The sequence below is a fragment of the Scyliorhinus torazame genome, chromosome 3 (assembly GCF_047496885.1).
Source record: "Scyliorhinus torazame isolate Kashiwa2021f chromosome 3, sScyTor2.1, whole genome shotgun sequence".
NCBI classification, from domain to species: domain Eukaryota; kingdom Metazoa; phylum Chordata; class Chondrichthyes; order Carcharhiniformes; family Scyliorhinidae; genus Scyliorhinus; species Scyliorhinus torazame.
In genome coordinates, this window is record NC_092709.1 from 125,353,954 (window position 1) to 125,373,094 (window position 19,141).

Consider the following 19,141-nt stretch of genomic DNA (forward strand, 5'->3'; position numbering starts at 1 on the left):
CAGAGACACCCACCATGATATGTTCAACCCCTTCGAGATGATTTATTTGCCCTCACCGGAACCTGACCCACCATCCGACGATAGCGACACCCCCCTTACCCCGACCGCTCTACGGAACATGAAACATTGGCACCGCGATAATTCCAGTCGTTTGACACAGAATGACGAAATGGATCCCACATCGGCACACGCCGCATTGGCACGAAAACTCTGGGAGATGGTGATGACTCCGAGTCTGACTCCCACCATGGTAACCCCTTTGAGACCCTTTTTGGAATGGAATCTTGAGGTGTCCAGATGATGAGAGAAAGGAACCGATTGAGATTTATGGTGTCCTATATTTTGATGGAACCTGCCCGCTTTTATCTTTAGTTTGTTTTTAAATGTTGTACGTTCTCTCTTGTACGATTTTGTGTGTCAGCCTCACGGATAATTTCTTGATACAGTAATGACTACTCTTCTGACGCCACATGTCAGTTAAAGAAACAAGTTTGTTGGAGCCCATATATTTCCAAATTCTTACCGCTCTTGGAAGGTCACTCAGGCAGTGGAGTAACGGCACTTATCTCCGCCCTGCCTGAGGACCCCCTATACATTTGGTCAGCCAAGCTCGGGTAGTGGAGTAACGGCACTGGTCACCGCCCTACCCGGGGATTCCACCCATTCTTGCCCTGCCACGGATCATACGCACCCCATTCGGAGAATTGTTTTCAAAACTCTTTTGCTGTTCCTTTTCATGTCCGTGGTTTAAAGAATGCACTTTGCCACAACCTTTGCCCCTTTCCGGTGACCCTTCGGTTGCTATCCCCCCATCTACTATTTACATGTCAGAATCACTTGATTGAAAAACGAGTTTGCAGAGGACGGAGAAATTGTCCGCCCACTCAGCCCATCAAACACAGGCTGCGAGAGTGCTCGCATTGTGACACAGAAATTTTTTCGGATGTCTTGTCTCCAAAATGATTGTTTAAAAAAAAATGAGGGAGTCACAGATGTGACGATTCTAAAGGGAAATTGGCGATAAGGAGAAACAGACAGACAAACGAGATGTTAAGCAACAAGATAATAACAGATATTATGCTTGTTCCCCTAGGAAGATACGAAGATACTTAAAGACGGAGAAAAGCATGAACAAAATGAAGACGAACCTGATGATCTGCATCATGATCGTCGTTGGATAAATACAGTTGTGCGCATTACCTACCTCTACCTCCCTCACCACACAGACCCTGAACACGACTACCCAACACAACACCCCTAGTCCGGACACTACACCACACATTGACACAGCCACTGATACCCCCACATGGTGTGAGAATCTCATCAATGGTACTCCCTGTCATACACAGTAGAAGCCTTACTGGTGATAGCCATATTGTGCAGTGTCATCCAGACAATCAGACTGCGGAAATGGAGGAGGTTCTACTCTACTCTGTCCTATGGGTCAAAATATTTCCCTAAATTTCCCTAATACAACACATCTCTAAAAATTCCTAAGGGGGCATTTAAAATTCAAACCTATATTCCATTCTCCTTACACAAAAAAAAAGGGAACCTCTAAATGTCTCTAACTAGACTACACTCATGCGGCTATTTAACAATCAAAAGAACTTATCTTACAAATACAAAAAATATAACCAATAGCAGCATCACATTCCTACTTATCAAATGTCTATGTACAAAGAAGTAACTTGATTAAAGAAACAACAACCGCGGGATTTATTAGGGAGGAAGGGTTCAGAAAGAGTGTGGGGTTTGCTGGAGTTTACACATTTAGAGCCCCTTTACTTGGACTCCAGCAAACCTCACACTCTTTCTGAACCCAATTAGTGGGGTCCAAACTGAAGGACCGCCCAAAAGAGTGCGAAAACCCCCAAGCATAAGAAGCCTGCCATGCGTTCGTCCTCTTTTGGGCCTGGTGCCATCTTCAAGGTCCCAGCCTAGTTTTGGACAATTCATTGGAGACCCCCGGGTGGTTGGGGACAGGGCAGGGTGGTACCCTGGCATCTTAGCACTGCCAGCCTGGCACCTGCCAGTGCCACCCGGGCACCCGTGGGGGGGCAGAAAAATCAGGGCTGCCTTAAATGGATAGACATGGTATTATATATGCAAACATATAGATATATAGCATATAAACACATAGATGTGGGTACACGTGTTGGGCTGGATTTTACGGTCAGTGTTATGCTGAGCACATTGCACTGCCTGGGAAAATTTCTGCGACCTGACCCTTATCCGATTTTTCAGCTATATCTTCCGTTCCCGGATGAAGTGTCAAAGGGTCAGTGCAGCCTCTCCAGGGAAAGATCATTGGGTGAAAGAAGAAATAGAAGAAGGGAGGATATGCCCCCTTTTCGTGACAGTAGCTGTCGTATCCAAGTAAGTCAATTAGTAAATAAATGAGTTAGTGGATGGGTGAGTGGGTGAATGGGTAAGTTGGTGGAGTAGACGATGTGGGATAGTGGGTAGGGTGTGTAGGTGGGTGACTGGGTTTGGGGTGGTGTGTTGGTTAAAGGGTAGTCAGAGTTCAATGCATCATGTTTACATTTCTTCTCCATTGGTGCAGATTAGTATAATGGCGAAAAATACAAATTGTTACCTGTGTCACCCCATCCAGTGATGTAGCAGTTTGAACCTCTTTTTTGGATACGCTCTCTCCTGTGTGGTAGACATACTGGCAGAACATGGACATTGAATTTAATGCAATGTTCCTGGTTTCCTTCTAGCTTTACCAATGCAATGTCATAATCATTAGCATCTGGCTTATAGCCATTGTGGATAATAATCCTCTTCACTTCAAAGCTTTCCTCATATTCCTCAGATACTAATGTGTGGTAATCGCCAACACGCACTATATAATTTTTTGTGCTGTTGCCATACCTGTCAATGAGAAAGTGTAAAGTTAAAAAGAAAGTTTCATTTAATAGAATGTCTATCATGGATGTTCTCCAGCTTAATAAATGACAATGAGCTAATATTCACTAAGCTATAAGAATAATATTGTTGAACAGTAGTAAAATATTATTTTGTTGTGTTTGCAAATTGGGATCAGATTGAAGAACATCATGATAGCAGAAAGAACTGTAAAAATAAACATGCAACAAGAAAAGGTCAACCAGCTATGAAACTCATTTTTATCACAATTAATTACTCTTATAAACTGAAAGATTTGATTGTATCACACGCTTAAGATGCGTTCCTATTGGATGCTTTGTTAGGTCACAGGCGATTGATGTTCATGTAGCAGTTCTGGATTCACACATTGCTACAACCAGCTCCTTTATTTTGACAGTAAAATCATAGACCCATATATATTTTAATAGGATAATGTAGCTGATTGGAAAGAAACCAGGATATCCATCCATCAGCTGAATGAATAAGCAAGAAAGTCTTTACATCCAATCATTCCGCAATGGAGCATTGAACTTCACTTGAACTGCCATTGACAACAGAAGAATTGAGGAGGTCTATCTCATCCTCACAAAGGATCAAGTTATGATGGGAAAAAGTGGAGTCTTGAACAAGGCTTGGACTTTTTTTTTTTACAGTCACACAAAAGGTTCCCAGCATAAACTTGACAATTTTCCCACATTTTCAGGAGTTTTGTTTTGCTAAACGAACTTTCTTTTCTTACATTTCTAATGATATTTATTTTCTTGTTCACACTGGAAGTCTCCTTTTGACACACAATTAACCCAGCTGAAAGACAGGAGTGCCAAAGCAGTCCTTCAATTTGATTCCCTCCGAGTGGGGAACAGACCGATATTCCAATGCAACATCATTAGGATTTGAAACACTCTGGGCGGGATTCTCCATCTCTCCGCACTAGTTTTCTGGTGCGGTGCATCAAAGCCGACAGCGGGATTCTTCGTCCCGCCACCCGGCCAATGGGGCTTCCCATTGTGGGCAGTCCCACGCCGGGTGTGGGTGCACTGCTGGTGCAACGGAGAATCCCGCCAGCTTTCCAGTTTGGCTGAAAGTCAATGGACCTTTTTGCAGGTTTGACAATTTTTTTTTGTGTGTGTGTGGGGGGGGGGGGGGGGGGGGGGGGGGGGGGGGGAGGGGGGGCTGGAAAGTCCTAGCCGTTGTGTGCTCAGAACTGTGTTTTGTCATCCTTTATATCCCATAACGCAACTTATTTATGACATAGTAGAAGAATAATGGAAATCTGAAAATACACATGTTAGAAAGTGCTGGACACACCCAGAGGTCAAGTAGCATCTCCAGAGAAAGAGTAGGAATTCGATATTTTAGATTGATAACCTTTTATCAGACCTAAATTTTAAACCTACTCTCCTCTCTCCAAAGTTGCTGCCTGGCCTGTTGAGTGTTTTTAGCATTTATGACACATGCAGGGATTGTGGAGGAATATTTAACTATTATTGTGAAATCATCAACAGAGAAACATAACATTTCCCGCTCTCCCCCCCACCTCTTGATTCCTTTAGTGCCTAGAAATCTATTTATTTTGTTCTTCAATATATTCAGTGATTTAGCTTCCACAGCCTTATGTGGTAGAGAAATCCATAGATTCACCACCCTCTGAGTGGAGAGATTTCTCCTCATCTCCGTCCCTAATGGCTTACCCTGTATCCTGAGATTGTGACCCCTTGTTCTAGACTCCCCTGCCAGAGAGAACATCCAGTCTGTCCAGCCCTGTCAGAATTTTGTACATTTGTATGAAGAATATGATTTTGTTCTCAACAGTGAACTAAATAAATCTTCTTCTCTAGTTGGATGATGGTCATGATTCTTAATTCTGAAAACCTTTGAGAGCAGAGCTCTTTTCTCCTTCCAGTGTTTTGAGCATCACAGTATAATTCAGGGAATGACTTAGAATTCTCACATAAAATCAAAATAAGCGGATTAACATTGACAACAAAATACAGAAAGGAATATCAGCCAAATGCATTTCACTTTCATTACTAATATTGCACAGTGCAATTTCAACCCTCAAATTAGACAGAGGTATACGTGAAGGTTGCGCAATGTCTATTCACTTTGACATTAGAACCAACTGCACCGTAAACATACATACATTGAACATCAGTGGGTAGAGGGGAGAGAACATGAAATATCACAGTTTGAAAATTGGATTACCTTTTCTAAATATACTAGTTCAAAGATTTTATGCTGTTGGAGTTATTGGATTAATGCAGGAGGCTGTCAGGGTACAAATTAATTTGGAGTACATCCATGGCCACAGAATAGTCAAACAATCATCTCCCTTCATGTCAAAAGAAGGATTCTTAAACTTATTTTTCAACTTGAAATCATCACCAAAAGATTTAAAGGGCTAACTGTCATGTTATTCACCCTGGGGTAACACGGACTGCAACTGGATGCAGTTGTACTTGAGAGTAGACTCCAAACTTTGATGTAGTTCAATACGTTTTATTAAACTTGTTGAGCAGTGCACACAGTTCGCTGTGGGTTTGACACTCTACTAATCTAAGCATGCTTACTATAACTAACTAGACCAGACTAGCTCTGAGCCACGTGTAGAAGGTGCTAACTGATATATACACCCTGACTGTCACTACAATTGTCACCAGTGGAAAGAGGCAGAGTGTTGATGCCTCGTGTGTTTTATAGTGGGAGACCACCTTCTATTGTTCTGCCTGGTGATTGGTTGTGTTCTGTCCTGTGTGTTGATTGGCTGTACTGGGTGTCTGTCACTGACTGCCTGTATCTCATTATGTGCATGAGTGCATATCATGACATCTTCCCTTTTATAAAAAAATGAATGTTGGTTGCTTGGAGCATATGCAACTGTATATACATGTAGAACTATTTACATAAAATGGCGAGTGGATGAAAGCGAGTGGATGAATATATACATAAGAGGTGTCTAGCATGCAGATACAGAACAAAATTTACAAGAGGAATGTCTATAAGCCCAATCTTTGGGGCTTGCGTCTGATCCTGGTCGACCTCCTGAGAGGTGGAGGTGGGGACAACGGCGCCTTGACAGGCGGGATTGCTGCCAGATTGGCGGCCTCATGGTATGAGGTGTCCGGAGGAGGCATAACAACATATGGAAAAGTAGGATCTGGTCGTGGGCAGGCAACTTTGCGCAGTGCCCTTCTGTTGCGCCTGACAATGGAGCCATCAGCCATACGAACTACAAACGATCTGGGAGCAGCCTGCCAAACAACAACAGCTGGAGCTGACCAGCCTCCATCAGGTAGCTTGATCCGAACAGCATCTTCCTGAGATAGCACAGGCAAATCGGTAGCATGAGCATCGTCCGTCAGCTTTTGGAGGTTCCTGAGTTGCTGCACCTTTTGCAGCACTGGGAGGTGATCCAGGTCTGGTAAGTGTATGGCTGGAACAGTCGTCTGCAGGTCTCTATTCATGAGGAGTTGAGCCGGAGACATACCGGTGGACAGAGGGGTTGCTTTTTAATGCGGTCAAAATCAGCTTGTGAGATGAGATTGGCAGAAGCACCCGTGTCCAACTTGAACTGGATACTGCATTGATTTACTTGTGTGACAGCATGCCATTCGCCCGCGGAATACACATTGAGGATAGATAGGTGTCTTGCTGAATTTGAGGAGGCATACTCACATGTAATAATGATGCCCACATGATAGGGGGACTCCAGGCAGTCGTCCTCTGGATCCGTAGTGCTACCAGGAACAGAATCCAGTAAGCCTTGCTGTACACATCGAACGCGCTGGCATTGGAATTGTGATCACCAGCCCTTGACTGGTGGTGCAGACCTGCACAAGGCTGCATAATGTCCAGGCTTCCCACAATTTAAACATCGCCTGCCTTTTGCAGGGCATTGCCGCTTTAAGTGGGCGGTGCCGCAGTTCGGGCACATCATGACGTTGACGCTGTTACGCTCCGTGTGTCGTCGCACATGCGCAGTGCAGTCAGCCAACATTTGCACCTGCGCAGTTTGGTTTTCGGCTGCTTCGTTCTCCCGTTCGTGTTGCGCATGCGTGGGGGCCCGGGAACAGCGCGCAAAATGGCTGGTTTCATCGATTCTGAGGCGCTGCATCAGGGGGATGGCCTGTACACTCTCTGCCTCGTGGGAGGCAAGTTTTTTGTATTCAGCCGATTTGAAACGGGAGTACCGATTTCTCGCAAGCTCATGCACTATACACGTCTCTGCGACTGGCAGGGTCATGTGCTTAATTCTGAGGAGTTGCTCCCACAAGGAATCGGAGTGCACCCCAAACACGATCTGATCCTTGATCATGGAATCAGCGGTTGCACCATAATTGCAGGACTGCGCTAATATATGGAGATGAGTTAGAAAGGATTGGAATGGTTCATCCTTACCTTGAAGGCATTGCTGGAAGATATAGCGCTCAAAGGTCTCGTTGATTTCGACTTCACAGTGACTGTCAAACTTCTCCAAAACGGTCTTGAATTTGGTCTTGTCCTGGCCGTCGGTAAAATTAAGCGAGTTGAAAATCTGGATGGCTTGGGCCCCCGCAGTTGATCGGAGCTGCACAATTTTCCTGGCATTGGACGCATCCGAGGTCTGAGGCCTTAATGTAGAGAAGGAACCTTTGCTTGAAGACCCGCCAGAAGGCGCCGAGATTGCCGAAGATCAGTAGCTGTGGAGGGGCCTGGATCTTCTCCATGCCGCTGGAAGGCACTCGCTGGTCGTCACGGAATCACTCGAGGTAAACCACTTAGAGATAGTAGATTACTGGTAGCATGTCGTGTTATTCACCCTGGGGTAACACAGACTGCAACTGGATGCAGTTGTACTTGAAAGTAGACTCCAAACTGTGATGTTGGTTCAATATGTTTTATTGAACTTGTTAAGCAGTGCAGAGAGTTCGCTGTGGGTTTGACACTCTACTAATATAAGCGTGCTTACTATAACTAACTAGACGGCACAACATCGAGGGCCAAAGGGCCTGTCCTGTGCTGTACTGTTCTATGTAGACCAGACTAGCTCTGTGCCACATGTAGAAGGTGCTAACTGATATATACACCCTGTCACTACAGTTGTCACCAGTGGAAAAAGGCAGAGTGTTGATGCCTTGTGTGTTTTATAGTGGGAGACCACCTTCTAGTGTTCTGCCTGGTGCTGGGCTGTGTTCTGTCCTGTGTGTTAATTGGCTGTACTGGGTGTCTGTCACTGCCTGTATCTCATTATGTGCATGAGTGCATATCATGACACTAATAAGGTCTTTTACTAAGGAAAAATGATATGTACCTTAAAATGTCAGTATATTAACAAGAATAGACTGTTTCATAGCTGCAAGTTGAATATATAGAGAAAACATTGTCTGCATTTTCCCATGTTATAAAAATAAAATTGCTTTGTGCATATCAGCAGGCCAACCTAACAGATGGGAATTATATCTGATTTTATTAAAGACAGGACATTTAATATATTTGAGACCGTAGTGTCTGTACATAAAATAAGAGGGTTGAAAATTGAAAATAGAATTAGCATCTGTCTTATTATCCAGTCAAGGTAAGAGCTTTAATCATTAAATCCCCAATCTATATTCATATCATGTGGAATATAAAATTGGCAAACATTCTGGGGAATTATAGTCTGAAAAGGTAAGTGACATTGGAGGTGGACAGCTGGTAAAAGAGCTGAAATTAATGGCGAGCCAGAAAGCCGACAGCAAACTACTGAATTCCGCCATTAACATCAGCTCGATTGGCTGTGTGGTGTGAGGAACACCACTACAGAGATTTAACAATTATCATATGTTGATACAGTTCTATTTTAAACTTAACTACTTGTTGTGTGGGTCTCCCGAGTATTGTGGAATTCGCCAGGGAAATTAAGATGGGAGGACAGTGGGATTTGAGAGGACTTGCATAAGTGACAATAAAACAAAATCCTTTTAAATAACAAGTCCTCACTCCTGTTTCCTTGCCTAGGCTTTTAGTCATGGGACTGTTTTGTAAGTGATTTCAACCATTTTGGGTGAAAGCCACTTGTACTATTTTGGAGCTCAGACCATTTGATCCGCAATTGCTATCTGTCAGACATCAGGGGCGAGATTCTCCGACCCCCCGCCGGGTCGGAGAATCGCCGGGGGCTGGCGTGAATCCCGCCCCTGCCGGTTGCTGAATTCTCCGGCACCGGATATTCGTCAGGGGCGGGAATCGCACCGCGCCGGTTGGCGGCCCCCCCCTGCGATTCTCCGGCCCGGATGGGCCGAAGTCCCGCTGCTAAAATGCCTGTCCCGCCGGCGTAGATTAAACCACCTACCTTACCGGCGGGACAAGGCGGCGCAGGTGGGGTCCTGGGGAGGGCACGGGGCGATCTGGCCCCGGGGGGTGCCCCCACGGTGGCCTGGCCTGCGATATGGGCCCACCGATCCGCGGGCGGGCCTGTGCCGTGGGGGCACTCTTTTCCTTCCGCCTTCGCCACGGTCTCCACCATGGCGGAGGTGGAAGAGACTCCCTCCACTGCGCATGAGCGTGAATGCCGTCAGCGGCCGCTAACGCTCCCGCGCATGCGCTGCCGGAGATGTCATTTCCACGCCAGCTGGCGTGGCACCAAAGGCCTTTTCCGCCAGCTGGCGGGGCGGAAATTAGTCCGGCGCGGGCCTAGCCCCTTAAGGTTGGGGCTCAGCCCCCCAAGATGCGGAGCATTCCGCACCTTTGGGGCGGCGCGATGCCCGACTGATTTGCGCCGTTTTGGGCGCCAGTCGGCGGACATCGCGCCGATACCGGAGAATTTCGCCCCAGCTTGGTCTAGGCGCTGCTAACGCTAATTGGTCTCAAATGCGGAACAAAATGATTAGCAGCAGCAACTGCAACTGGGACGTTCCCGTCAACGTACCACACTACTGGAGAGAGCAAGCTCAGAGGTCCAATCCACAGGGGGCAATGCTCCCAACACTAGTGTTTACAGGCAGAAATGGACATGGCCATGGAGCAGCATTTCAGGGGGCTGAGAGTATTGGATCGGGTTGCAGTCTCCAGGAAGTAACCCTTCTGCCAAGCTGAACATAATAATAATCACTTGTCACAAGTAGGCTTCAATGAAGTTACTGTGAAAAGCCCCTAGTCGCCACATTCTGGCCCCTGTCCGGGGAGGCTGGTACGGGAATTGACCCTGCGCTGCAGGCTGTGTTCTGCATTACAAGCCAGCAATTTAGTCCACTGTGTTAAACCAGCCCCTCATATGAACATGTTTCACCATTAACTGTTACAGTCAGCACCATCCTTATTTCTTCACCTCTGCTTCTATCCAGGGACCTGCGGCAGATTTTTCAGAATCTTGCAATTTGCCCACAAATAATTCTCATGGGTGACTGGTTTTCTAGGACCGGAGCTTAGGTGCACTTTTAAACTAATGAGGCCAGATTGAGTTTGCTTTTTTGGCTCTGGCTGGTTTCTCTGAGGGCCAGGACATCATTGACTGGACACTTGTGGCAATTAAGGTGCCACCGGATCACACTGGAGACTTCATTAACCTCAAAGCTTTCCACTCCATCCACATTCAGCAAACACACAGCCACAGAATGATTATCATGTATGTCTGTTGCATGATGCTTTTATTCTGTGCTAGCAAAGCCTTGCTAACAACTTGAAACAGAGTCAGTGGATAGCTCCTAAGAAACATGGGCTACCCTGTGAACATGTGGCTGTTGGTACCCATTAAGAATCTAACCAATGATGTCCAGGAGAGATCCAGTCAAAGCCACCTGACCACCAGAGCTGGCATTGAACCATCAGAATGTTGACAACTCACTTTAGGTGCTTCAACACATCTAGGGGGCTGTTGTGTTATTGATACATTGGGGTTATTTACTTTCCAGGACACAAGGCTACAATTACTCCTAAGGAATTGGGTAAACATATTGTGGGCTCATTTATTAAGACTAGGCACATGAGAACAGTTATACATTAGTGTAAAGCTTGAAGACAACAGAGCTGTGTGTGTGTGTGTGCTCTGCAAAAACAGAAGTGAAACTAAGATTGGATCACACAACACATTTAATGTCATGCTGATATCCTTTGAAGGCCTATTATAATAGGGGACACCCTTTGGTAAGCAGCAGCCCAGGTATCCCAAATGGCAGTTGTCAGTTGTCACAACATAGTGCAGCAGTGAGGACTGGTCGTCAGGAAGAGGAAGGTGCTGAACATAAGACCTTTTCTGGCAGAGGAGAAGAAGCAACATGAGGAGCAGGAGAAAGAGGAGTGTGGTACGGCAACAGCATCAGCTGTGCATCTAGCTGCCTGAGTTTCTCAGTATGTCCTGATTCAGATACGAGCCAACTGACAGTTCAATAGATTTAAAATCAGCGCTGGGCGTCTCAGCAGACTCACTCTCAACGTTTAAACCAAGATGGCAGGTCACCACCCCAGAGTAAAGTTCCACCCACTGAGTTGAGTAATTTAAAACCAATTCAAGTGTGCTTATACAAACAGCATAATAGTGCTGGTAATTTTCCTATCACTTTTATGAAGGCCATCAGAAATGGAAAATGGGGGTAACAACCAAATTGTATAAATATATATGCTACTGTTATTGGCATTGAGGTTAAGCTACACCAGTATGTGGTCTCGGGAATCTTTACCTGGCTGAAAATCCACACTTTGATGAGTACCAAAGTTCGCTAAATGTTTATTACTCATTCTCTGCAAAATTAATATTTAAAATAAATTGCATTTCATCTTTAAAATATATTTAAATAGCAACTGATTTGATCTGCAAACCTGCTTGGGGCTCACCTTCAGCTCCCTTTGTTGGCTTGAGGTTAGTTCGAGTAATGGAGTTGATAGTCAGCCTATCTTTCACCTGGGATTTGAGATTAGGATTCAGGTAGGTAGGTGTGAGTATATAAATGCAGCCTGCTCAGCCCAACTACATGTAAAATAGGGGCAGCAGAAGTACATTAAAATTAAATTATGTTGTTACATATTTGAGGGTGATAGATTCACAGTATCAATGATTCAACCTTTTTTTTATGAAGAAAGACTGAACAGATGGGACTCTTGGGTTTGACAGGGTGGACAGAGAGGGAATGTTTCCACATGTAGCAAGTTCAAACCTAGTGGCCATAAGTATACGACTGTCATTAAAAGATCCAACAGGGAATACAAGGGAAATCTCTTTACCCAAGGAGTGGTAGGAATGTGCTATCATAAGGAGTAGATGAGGCAAAGTGTACAAATACATTTAATAGGAAGCTAGATAAGCACGTTGTAAAAGTGCTGGGTTCTCAAACACTGACAAGGATTTGTAACAAACAAGACATGATTCACGAGCTGAGTGTTGTGTTATGTACTCTGGGATAACACAGGCTGCATCTGGATGCAGCTTTAACCAAACGATACTCCAGACCTTGAAGTTAGTTCAATCTGATTTATTGAACCAGTCACACAGTTAGCACAGTTCTCTATGAGTTTGACTCTCTGCTAACCTAAGTGTGGTTACTCTGCCTGACTGAACCAGGCTAGCTCTTAGCCACGTGCTGGAGGTGTGATACTGTAAATACACCCGGACTCACTCTGTAAATGTTCATCAGTGGAAAGAGGCAGAGTGTGAGTGCCTCTTGCCTTTTATAGTGAGATACCATCCCTGAGTGTCCTGCCGGCTCATTGGTTATGTCCTGTTCTCTGTGTTCATTAGCTGCCTGTCTGTCTATCATTATCTGCATATCATGACATCTTCCCTTTTTTTAATGTTTTGTTGGCATATGGGAAGGTACTTACATGTGAAGACAGCTGTCTAATGTGAGAAAACAGAACATAGCAAACAAAACAAATGTTCATAAGTCCAGTCTCTGGGGCTGGCGTCTGATCCTTGTCGACCGCCGGAGAGGTGGTGGTGGGGTCAATGGCGCCTTGACAGGCGGGATGGAAGCCTGACTGGTGGCCTTGTATCAGGAGGTGGCAAAACAATGGACGGAAACGGAGAAGAAAGCGGTTGCGGGCAGGCAACTTTGTGCAGTGCCCGACTGTTTTGTCGCAGAACAGAACCATCAGCCATACGTACAACATACGAGCAGGGCGCAGCCTGTCGAACAACGACGGCTGGAGCAGACCAGCCGCCATCCAGTATCTTGATCCTGACAGTGTCTGCCGGGGATAACACGGGCAAATCGGTGGCATGAGCATCATAGCCCTGCTTTTGCTGGTTTCGGAGCTGCTGCACCTTCTGCAGCACCGGGAGGTGATCCAGGTTGGGCAAGTGTATGGCTGGAAGTGTCGTCCGCAGGTCCCTGTTCATCAGGGGTTGAACCGACGACATGCCAGTGGACAGTGGGGTTGCCCTGTACGCAAGCAGCGTGAGGTAGATGTCAGAAGCAGAATCCGCGGCCTTGCAGATGAGCTTTTTCACAATGTGAACCCCTTTTTCAACCTTCCCATTGGACTGGGGATAGTGTGGGCCGGAAGTGATATGTTTGAAATGGTATGACTTGGCAAACATAGACCACTCGTGGCTGTTGAAGCACAGGCCATTGTCACTCATGACAGTGCGTGGGATACCATGCCTGGAGAACGTCTCCTTACAGGCCTTGATGGCAGTCCGAGATGTGAGGTCTGAGACCTTCACAACTTCAGGGTAGTTGGTGAAATGGTCAATAATCAACACGTAGTCACGACCATTTACATGAAAGAGGTCGATGCCAACCTTGGACCACGGGGAGGTCTCGATTTCATGCTGCTGGAGCGTCTCCTTGCTCTGCGCTGGCTGGAAGCATTGACAGGTCGCACAGTTGAGGACCATGTTCAAGATGTCCTGGCTAATACCGGGTCAGTAGACAGCCTGCCTGGCTCTGCGTCTGCACTTCTCGATGCCCAGGTGACCCTCATGGATTTGGTGGAGCACCAAGCTCTGGAGACTGAGTGGAATGACAATCCGGTCCAGCTTGAGAAGGATACCATCAATCACCATCAGGTCGTCCTTTACATTGTAAAATTGAGGGCACTGCCCTTTCTGCCAGCCATTGTGGTGCATGGCACGCTGCAAGAGGGGGTCTTTGGCTGTTTTTTCGTTGATACGAACCACCTTCTCATCAGACACCGGGAGGGTGCTAGCAGACAGCTGCACCTGTGATTCAATCTGCCGGATGATTTCCAGCGGTTCACTAGACAATGTGATGGAGCGGGACAATGCATCAGCGATGATGAGCTCCTTGCCAGGTGTGTAAACTAAGTTAAAGTCGTACCTTATGAGTTTGAGGAGGATGCGCTGCAACTGAGGCGTCATGTCGTTCAGGTCCTTGTGGATAATGTGGACCAGAGGCCTGTGATCTGTCTCGACAGTGAATGTCGGCAGGCCGTAGACATAGTCGTGAAACTTGAGAATGCCAGTGAGAAGACCCAGGCATTCCTTCTCTATTTGCGCATACCTTGTTTCGGTGGGCGTCATGGCCCTCGATGCGTAGACTACCGGTGCCAAGGTGAAGTGTCATCGCGTTGAAGCAGCACCACACCGATGCCATCCTAGCTCGCATCTGTTGAGATCTTTGTCTCCCTGTCTGGGTCGAAAAATGCCAAGACGGGTGCAGTGGTGAGCTTGGCTTTCAGCTCCAACCACTCTGCCTGATGTGCTGTCTTCCATTCAAAGGCAGCGGACTTTTTCACCAGGTTTCATAGGGCCGTGGTGTGTGAGGCCATGTTTGGGATGAACTTGCCCAGAAAATTGATCATTACCAGGAAGTGAAATACCGCCTTCTTGTCTTCCGGGACCTTCATGGCTGCGATGGCCTTGACCTTGTCTGTGTCGGGGCACACGCCCTGCTGAGAGATATGGGGCGTCATTCTCCGACCCCCCCAGAGGGTCGGAGAATGGCCGTTGGCCGCGGTGAATCCCACCCCCGCCGGTTGCCGAAGTCTCCGACGGGAGAAAAGTCGGCGGGGCGTTAATGTCGCCGCTGCCGCGGAGAATGTCACGGGTCTGCGCAAGGCAGCTGATTTTCGGCCTGCCGATATTCTCCCTTCCGGATGGGCCGAAGTTCCGTCGACGTGATGACCGTTCACGTCGACGTAAATTAAACCTCCTTTTCATCGGCGTGACCCTGTGCTCCAGGGTCACGCCGACCAGCGTGGAGGTGAGTGACGGCCTGGGTGGTTGGCTCTGGGTAGGCGATGGCGTGGCCGCAGTCTGAATGCGTGAGGAGAGGTGTGTCTCGGGTTGTGGGTGTGTGTGTGCGGCGGGGGGGGGGGGCGGGGTGGTTAGAATAGGCTGGGCTCCGAGGGAATGCTGGGAGGGGGTCCGTGCCAGGGTGGAGGTTGGGGGGGGGGGGGTCCGTGCCGGGGAGGGGGATGGGGGGATCCGTGCCGGGGTGGAGGTTGGGGGGGTGTCCGTGCCGGGGAGGGGGATGGGGGTCCCTGCTGGGGAGGGGGATCGGGGGGGGTCCCTGCTGGGGAGGGGGATGGGGGGGTCCGTGCCGGGGTGGAGGTGGGGGGGGTCCGTGCCGGGGAGGGGGATGGGGGGTTCCGTGCCGGGGTGGAGGTTGGGGGGGGTCCGTGCCGGGGAGGGGGATGGGGGGGTCCGTGCCGGGGTGGAGGTTGGGGGGGTCCGTGCCGGGGTGGAGGTTGGGGGGGGGTCCGTGTCGGGGAGGGGGATGGGGGGGGGGTCCCTGCTGGGGAGGGGGATGGGGGGGGTCCCTGCTGGGGAGGCGGATGGGGGGTCCGTGCCGGGGTGGAGGTAGGGGGGGGGTCTGTGCCGGGGAGGGTGATGGGGGGGTCCGTGCCGGGGTGGAGGTTGGGGGGGGTCCGTGCCGGGGTGGAGGTTGGGGGGGGGGTCCGTGCCGGGGAGGGGGATGGGGGGGGTCCCTGCTGGGGAGGGGGATGGGGGGGGGTCCCTGCTGGGGAGGCGGATGGGGGGTCCGTGCCGGGGTGGAGGTAGGGGGGGGGTCCGTGCCGGGGAGGGTGATGGGGGGGTCCGTGCCGGGGTGGAGGTTGGGGGGGGTCTGTGCTGGGGAGAGGGATGGGGGGGTCCGTGCCGGGGTGGAGGTTGGGGGGGGTCCGTGCCGGGGAGGGGGATGGGGGGGTCCGTGCCGGGGTGGAGGTTGGGGGGGTCCGTGCCGGGGTGGAGGTTGGGGGGGTTCTGTGCCGGGGAGGGGGGGTGGGGGGGTTCCCTGCTGGGGAGGGGGATGGGGGGGGTGTCCCTGCTGGGGAGGGGGGGGGGTCCGTGCCAGGGTGGAGGTGGTGGGGGGGGGTCCGTGCCGGGGAGGGGGATGGGGGGGGGTCCGTGCTGGGGTGGAGGTTGGGGGGGGTCCGTGCCGGGGAGGGGGATGGGGAGGGTCCGTGCCGGGCTGGAGGTTGGGGGGGGGGTCTGTGCCGGGGAGGGGGATGGGGGGGTCCGTGCTGGGGTGGAGGTTGGGGGGGTCCGTGCCGGGGTGGAGGTTGGGGGGGGTCCGTGCCGGGGTGGAGATTGGGGGGGGGGTCCGTGCCGGGGAGGGGGATGGGGGGGTCCGTGCCGGGGTGGAGGTTGGGGGGGTCCGGCCCGGGGTGGAGGTTGGGGATGGGGGGGTCTGTGCCGGGGTGGAGGTTGGGGGGGTCCGTGCCGGGGTGGAGATTGGGGGGGTCTGTGCCGGGGAGGGGGGATGGGGGGGGGGGTCCCTGCTGGGGAGGGGGATGGGTCCCTGCTGGGGAGGAGGATGGGGGGGGTCCGTGCCGGGGTGGAGGTGGGGCGGGGGGTCCGTGCCGGGGAGAGGGATGGGGGGGTCCGTGCCGGGGTGGAGGTTGGGGGGGGGGGTCCGTGCCGGGGTGGAGGTTGGGGGGGGGTCCGTGCCGGGGTGGAGGTTGGGGGGGGGTCCGTGCCGGGGAGAGGGATGGGGGGTCCGTGCCGGGGTGGAGGTTGGGGGGGTCCGTGCCGGGGTGGAGGTTGGGGGGGGTCCGTGCCGGGGTGGAGGTTGGGGGGGGGTCCGTGCCGGGGTGGAGGTTGGGGGGGGGGTCCGTGCCGGGGAGGGGGATGGGGGGGTCCGTGCCTGGTTGGAGGTTGGGGGGGGTCCGAGCCGGGGTGGAGGTTGGGGGGGGGGGGGGTCCGTGCCGGGGTGGAGTTTGGGGGGTGGTTCCGTGCCGGGGAGGGGGATGGGGGGGTCCGTGCCGGGTTGGAGGTGTCCAAGCCGGGGTGGAGGTTGGGGGGGGGGGGTCCGTGCCGGGGTGGAGGTTGGGGGGGGGGGTCCGTGCTGGGGAGGGGGATGGGAGGGCAAGTGAGTTGGTCCACCTGGCCAGGTGCCAGCCTCCAACAGTTGGACCCATGCAGTCCATGCCACCTGGCTGGGGGGAGGAGGGGATATGGGCAATGATGACATGTCGTCGTTCCCCTCCCCCCACCAGGCCGTCATGTTTTCAGATCATCCAGCGATGTTGGCCGCCGTGGCGGCAGCCGCTCATGTCTATGTTGCCCTGGATGAGGAGGAGGAGCGTGCCAGAGAGGTGGCGCAGGCTGCTGCAGAGGGGCAGGCGGCAGCCGCCCAGGCTGGAGGGACACCCGACCGACAGGACGAGGAGGGGGAGGAGGACCTCGCGGCCCCACGGCAACGGAGGCACCCGAGGGCGCCCCGTGTGTACCGGCCCAGGCAGTCATACCAGGACCTCACGGACCGGGAATGCAGGAGGAGACTCCGGATGAGCCGGGAAACCGTGGCACACATCTGCCACCTGCTGGCACACCTGTCACCGCGTGCTGGGGAGGGGGATGGGAGGGCAAGTGAGTTGGTCCACCTGGCCAGGTGCCAGCCTCCAACAGTTGGACCCATGCGGTCCATGCCACCTGGCTGGGGGGAGGAGGGGATATGGGCAATGATGACATGTCGTCGTTCCCCTCCCCCCACCAGGCCGTCATGTTTTCAGATCATCCAGCGATGTTGGCCGCCGAGGCGGCAGCCGCTCATGTCTATGTTGCCCTGGATGAGGAGGAGGAGGAGGAGCGTGCCAGAGAGGCGGCGCAGGCTGCTGCAGAGGGGCAGGCGGCAGCCGCCCAGGCTGGAGGGACACCCGACCGACAGGACGAGGAGGGGGAGGAGGACCTCGCGGCCCCAAGGCAACGGAGGCACCCGAGGGCGCCCCGTGTGTACCGGCCCAGGCAGTCATACCAGGACCTCACGGACCGGGAATGCAGGAGGAGACTCCGGATGAGCCGGGAAACCGTGGCACACATCTGCCACCTGCTGGCACACCTGTCACCGCGTGGCACTGGCGGCGGACACCCTCTCCCCGTGTCCATCAAGGTTACGGTGGCCCTGAACTTTTATGGAACGGGGTCATTCCAGGCACCGAGTGGGGACCTGTCCGGCATATCGCAGACATCGGTGCACCGGTGCATCCGGGCAGTGACAGATGCCCTATATGCCATGGCGCACCGCTACATCCGCTTCCCCGTGGACCAGGCCAGCCAAGATGCCCGGGCCGTGGCCTTCTCTGCCGTGGCCGGATTCCCCATGGTCCAGGGCGCGATCGATGGGATGCACGTCGCCGTGCGGCCACCTGCAGATAACAGGGCCCTGTTCACTAATAGGAAGGGGACCTATTCGATGAACTGCGACCACCGCATGATGATCCTGCACGTCTGCGCCCGTCATCCAGGCAGTGTACACGACTCATTCGTGTTGTCGCGGTCATCCATCCCCGGCATGTACGAGGGACGCCATCCCCGGCTAAGGGGCTGGTTGCTGGGCGACAGGGGCTACCCATTGCGATCGTGGCTGATGACGCCTATACGGAGGCCACGCAATGAGGCGGAGAACCGCTACAATGATGCCCATGTAGCGACAAGGGGAGTGATAGAGAGGTGCTTTGGCGTGCTGAAGATGCGTTTCGGGTGCCTGGACCTCTCTGGGGGCGCCCTCCAGTATCGGTCAGATAGGGTCGGCCGCATCATTGTGGTGTGCTGCGTCCTGCACAACATAGCCCAACAGAGGGGCGATGTGCCGCAGGCAGAGGAGGGCGGAGTGGAGGAGCAGCAGGAAGAGGCGCAGTCCTCCCCAAATGAGGGGGATGGGGGTAATGGTCAGGGCAGACGGGGTAGACACAGGCGGGTGGCTGTCCACCGTTACCGGCTGGCCCAGCGGGCACGGGACAGACTGATAGACGCCCGCTTCACTGACTAGATGGACGTGGGAATCGGGTAGTATGGCCACAGACCGCACACCATGGCAACAGCCGACCACCCACGCCTCCACCCATCCAGCACCCTCACCCCCCTCCCCAACCCCACCCACCCCACCCGCAT

General features: G+C 51.9%; 1 protein-coding gene across 1 annotated transcript in view; it reads right to left on the reverse strand.

Moving 5' to 3' along the window:
• prss12 (serine protease 12) overlaps nt 1–19,141 on the reverse strand; it is a 326,627-nt gene that overhangs the window by 17,029 nt on the left and 290,457 nt on the right. Inside the window, exon 12 of the mRNA XM_072497842.1 lies at nt 2,600–2,880. Coding sequence (XP_072353943.1) covers nt 2,600–2,880 — 281 coding nt within the window. The remainder of the gene's footprint in view (nt 1–2,599; nt 2,881–19,141) is intronic.